General features: G+C 47.5%; 1 protein-coding gene across 1 annotated transcript; it reads left to right on the top strand.

Annotated features, from left to right (window-relative positions):
- The first annotated feature begins 206 nt into the window (after positions 1–206).
- On the top strand, positions 207–4,098 carry LOC120897671. Its single transcript, XM_040302693.1, has 3 exons — positions 207–2,180; positions 2,264–2,767; positions 3,992–4,098. Exons 1-3 carry the CDS (start codon positions 655–657, stop codon positions 4,026–4,028), a joined length of 2,067 nt encoding a protein of 688 aa, XP_040158627.1. The 5' UTR covers positions 207–654; the 3' UTR covers positions 4,029–4,098.
- Positions 4,099–4,964: the final 866 nt, after the last annotated feature.

Below are 4,964 nucleotides of genomic sequence, written 5' to 3'. Positions count from 1 at the left end.
ACAGCGAGGAGGGCTACGCTATGAATAAATAAACATCCTTCATGACTGCGAAACTGCCTCATCTTCGCAGGTTCTCTGGGCGTGACCAAGATGGCAGTGCTAGTAACTGCCGCGGGCAACATCTCTTGCGCCTGGATGCTCCCGCTTGGAGGTTTTAGCCAACAGAGGAAAAGAGACCATCGCGCTACTGTTGACCGTAGAATCACTTGTTGCGCCTGGCATGCGCCTTTCCCGATAGGACGAGCTTGGCTGGAGCGATATACTGTCGTTGGGTGGTAAGGGATGTACCGACGAAGCGAGGAGGTTTGCATTCACAATGACGTAGGCGTTGACGAGTGTGCGCAGTACTTGCAACTAAAAGGAGTCATCTTTGCTATTGGCTGCGGACAGCTAGGAGTATCCTTGCATGAGCCTTGTAGCAAGAAACCGTTCAGTTGACGTTTTGCCGTGTAGTGTAGAGGACGCAGGCCAACAGTTGTGACTGAAGTGAAGGTGGTGCCTTGTGTGGTGTCGTTACAACTTCTATGAGGATTATACATTGTGTGCAACAGTGTTGAATGCGTCAAAGCTCCTAACGGTTGGAAACAGTGTGGTTACGGGTTGAGCGAGAATTTATGTATGTAATGAAGTGAAACACTATCGTACCGCGGAACGATGAACAGCGTGGACATTTCCAACCAGAGCCAGGGAATCCTACTGCCTTCGTACAGTACCACACTCGACTATCTCCAGAAGCAATCGCACCAGCAGGACACACCGTCCGAAGTTACGGCGGTCAGCTCGCCACCAGTGAGCTACTTCCAACAGTTCTTGTATCCTACCGACGGCGATCCGACAGCCACCGGTCGGACTCTTCTTCCCCGTGCACGGGAGTTTCCCAGTCCGTTGGATCTTTCCTTGCGCCCCACCAATGTTCCCATGACGCCACCCTCGACACCGTCTCCGCCGAGAAAGCGTTTAAAATCGTTCGACGAGTCGGCGGCCGTCATTCCGGCCACCGTATCACGTACGCTCGATAGCTGGCGAAGCACCAGGAACCACTTCTCCGACACCGTTTGCATCGACGACAAACGATACTACGCCAACACGACGCTAAGCGAACGTGCGGATCGGACGGAAGCGTTCCAATACTTTGACGACAGTGCACGTTCGGTTCCGTTCAAGTATCCTTCCGTCGATGGTGGTGAAGCACCGGGCTCGAAAGAAGGTCCCGATAGGTCACGAGAAAAACCGGACGAGTTTATTGATGTTACTCGAGGTACCGAACGACACCCACAGCAGTTGGAAGTTGAGAATCTGACTGATCACGACGAACGATCGACTCGCGATAAGTCTGATTCCTCAAACATTGACGTGGAATCGCTGGACAACGATGGTGAGGATAGTAAAGAATCGATCAACATTGTTGACAGCGAGGAGAAAGAGAACGACGAAGCGGCCGTGCTCAACGACGGTCAACGTTACTTTGCCGACGAGCGGCTTCACCTGCAAGCGATTGAAGGATTCGCGCGGCTGTTCGAGCGAAGCTTCCCATCGGCGAGCGGCTCGAAAAAGGCACCAACCACATCCGGCGGATCCGGTGCACGCAGTTCAGCGTCCAAAAGTGAGCGCCGCCGGACGAAGGCCCGCCGCCAAGGGGTGATCGACGAGGACAACACTAGCCCCGTATCGGGTACGATCATCCGCAAGCTCCAGGACGGGGAAGAGCTCGTGGTGCGAAAGGGCGATATCGATCCAGCGTTCAACGTGGTCGAGATCACGGACGAGGCGAAGGAGATCCTGTCCAAGATTGACAACAAGATCGGGTCCTATCTGTGCCAGCTGTGCCGTGCGCTGTACGACGATGCGTTCGGTTTGGCGCAGCACCGTTGCTCGCGCATCGTACACATCGAGTACCGGTGTTCCGAGTGTGACAAAGTGTTCAACTGTCCGGCCAATCTGGCATCGCACAAGCGCTGGCACAAACCGCGCGGAATGGCGACCGATGGAAGGAAGGGGGCCGGTACGAGGAATGCTACCGCCCGCCAGGAAGAACGTGCGGCCGAGGAGGAACCGATCGAAATACTCGACAACTCGAACGATAACCATCAGCATCAGCAGCCGGTGCCAGCAGGTGCTACTACTGCAGCGCCGGAAGAAGAATCGTATCCCTGTGGCCAGTGTGGGAAAACTTTTCGCAGGTACGTTCGGGATGATCAGCACACAAGATTGTGTTTGTTTTGTGATTTGTTTTGTGTGTTTGCTTGTTGTTTCGTTGTTGTAGGCAAAGCTATCTAAAGAAGCACGCCGCCTCACACCAGATGGAGCCAGCGTTGCTGCGTAACATGGATGTACGATCAACGGCACTGAACAGTAGCACCTTCGGTGGTCCCGCAGTCTCTTCCAGCTCCGCCACAACCGTCACTTCCCTTGGTGCTCCATTCTCCACTGGTCATCATTTGTTGGCCGCGCCAGGGTCTGCTGGCGGAAGCTTTGCTGCCGCGTTCGACAAGCTGACGCGCCCACTGGCAGCACCGAGTTCCGTCGGAGCTTCGGCTCTGTTTCCCTTTGCCGCCTGTTACGGTGGTATGGCCTCGCTGGCCAACGGGAGTGCTGGTGCCGTTGCTGGTGGAGCGAATGGTGGATCCATTGGTCCAAATGTTTCACCGTACAGTGAACTGGAGAAACGACGCTGGCAGTCGCTCGGTGAGCTGTACCTGCAGCAAAGGGAACGGTTATCCGCGTTCCAGTACGTCAGGCAGCATCAGTACGAGGATTACTTGAAATGGTGAGTACACACTGCGTTTTGTTTGGATCATTATGATGAAACACATTTATTATTTTACTTATTGGGAAGCAGTTTTTTGCATCCAAATTGTATGGAAATTGGAATGCGGTTTAATGAACATTTTTTTACGTTTCAAATAGCTGCCCTATCTTAGCTTGTTTTTTTATTTAATGATAAATGGAATTTTATGAATTTTAAACACAGCTGTTCGAAATTTTTTGAACAAGTTGCTTCAAATCGCAATAGTATTGTCTAATAATGGTTTATTAAATCATCTATCTAATAAACTGCCCCTTTCGAGCAGCACGGATGAACATACACTCATCTAAACAGTGTTTTACTGTCAATTTGTCTCATTGTATACATTGAAAACAAAATCTTTGCACTTTAAATAACGTCAAAAAACATTTATAATCATGTTTGGGAAACGTAGATGCAATAAATTCATTCTCGTTCTAATGGGTATTTCGAAACATTCGCTTGTAAAAGGGTTTAATTTAAGATCAACATAGTAAAAAAGGGTTTGCATCGGCACCAGGAAGCAAAAACACCGCTACCGTGGCTACAAGAAGTATCGCAAATACAAGCAATGCCTCTATGAGTGATAAGATCGTTACGCAAATAAAAATATTACTATTATAACTTTTTCGTGTGTCCCTAACCCATGGTTATATAGTCTCTATGATAGATTATTGGATTTATGAATGTATTTAATTAATGTATGTATTAATGTTTCGAATTATTTGTATTCCACCTAATACTTTTATTTCCAATAAGTCATACAATTTTGACTATTATGACAACTTGTGCTAAATAGCTTGCATATAAAGAGTTTTTTTTTCATGACTGGAGATCTACAACACTTTAATGAACGAGAATCGTTCGTGTAACGGACGTCCGTGATAAGCTCAAATAATTAATGAATAAGGAATTATGTCAATAAAACCCACAAATCCGTAGGATGTTGAATTTTCTAAGCAAATGTCAGGATTAAACCATTTTTTTATAAAATGTATGTATTTTATAACTATTCCCGTAGAAGGAAAACAACAGCTCAACAGATTTGTGAATCGTAGGCGCCTCCATGGCCATTAGCGCCTAAAATTTGTATTCAACTATTGATCGATAGCTGTTATGTTACCAGATTCAAACTTTATCGACGCAATTATTTCAAAAGTGCTTGCGGTTACAATCAATTTACCTTCATCCTTTTGTCCATTACAGCTTTCATCCATTTCAGTTTGGCCGCGATAAAACCTGACCCAACATTCTGCGGCCAGTGCCACGGCTGGCCGCAGCACCTCTCTGGCCAACGACGCATTCCAATCAACTTCCTGTGACTGCAACAATAACATCAGCAGCAGCAGCAGCACCACCACCACCGCCACCGCCGCCGACTTTACCACGTACATCTCACCATCTTCATGTACCAATAGGCCCCACAGCGTCTAGCATGTCGTCCTCCACCCAACCGGTGGGACCGATGCCAGAGCCTCCAAAAGATAACGAACCAATGCATCTTAACCCACCGACCATCCCGGTACTAGCGTCTGTGTTTGGCACGGCGCAACAACACTCGGGAGCGGCCTCGGCTCAGCAATCCCATCAATTGGCGACGTTTACCCCAGCCAGAAGCATTCTGCAACATATCCAGCAACAACCGACGGCATTTAGTGGCGAATGAGTACGCACGACTTAATGCGTGTTTCCGTTCGCTAGCATTTCCTTCTCTCCTCAGGATAAATCGTTACTAGCTAATATCTAGAGCCTAGAATATCTGTTTTATAGTTTTAATATTTTTTTTGAAAAACTCATGACATTGTGTCAACTTCCCAATTGTCTCTAAATTGACCGGATGCAACAACAATCTCCAGTCGGAGCCCAAGAATCAAAGAATCCAAAGCATTCATCGAAAGATGACTAATAAAGATCATATAAAAAAACACATACAAAATAAACAAAAACAAAACTATTATACCAATCCCATATCTACTCAAAAGCACACACGCACACATCCCACACTGATTATTTCCATTCGTGTAACGATTCTAATCCAACAGCAACAAGCTACTAATGCTGTCAAAGACAATCGCTTACCTTCCATCGACAGGATACACAGCCCCTGTGGTTTGTCGTTCAATTTCCGGTCAGCGAACGATCGGTTTGGTTTCCCATAAGGAAACATAAGAGGGAAAAG

The sequence above is a fragment of the Anopheles arabiensis genome, chromosome 2 (assembly GCF_016920715.1).
Source record: "Anopheles arabiensis isolate DONGOLA chromosome 2, AaraD3, whole genome shotgun sequence".
Taxonomy (NCBI): Eukaryota; Metazoa; Arthropoda; class Insecta; order Diptera; family Culicidae; genus Anopheles; species Anopheles arabiensis.
Note: the sequence above shows the minus strand (reverse complement) of the source record. Positions and strands in the feature narration are given on the sequence as shown.

What these genes read in the sequence shown, in the direction of transcription:
- LOC120897671 (XM_040302693.1), top strand. Translation starts at nt 655, where the DNA reads ATGAACAGCGTGGACATTTCCAACCAGAGCCAGGGAATCCTACTGCCT. An exon ending in TGTGGGAAAACTTTTCGCAG is followed by an intron (nt 2,181 to 2,263) that starts GTACGTTCGGGA and finishes TCGTTGTTGTAG; the next exon opens with GCAAAGCTATCTAAAGAAGC. An exon ending in TACGAGGATTACTTGAAATG is followed by an intron (nt 2,768 to 3,991) that starts GTGAGTACACAC and finishes TGTCCATTACAG; the next exon opens with CTTTCATCCATTTCAGTTTG.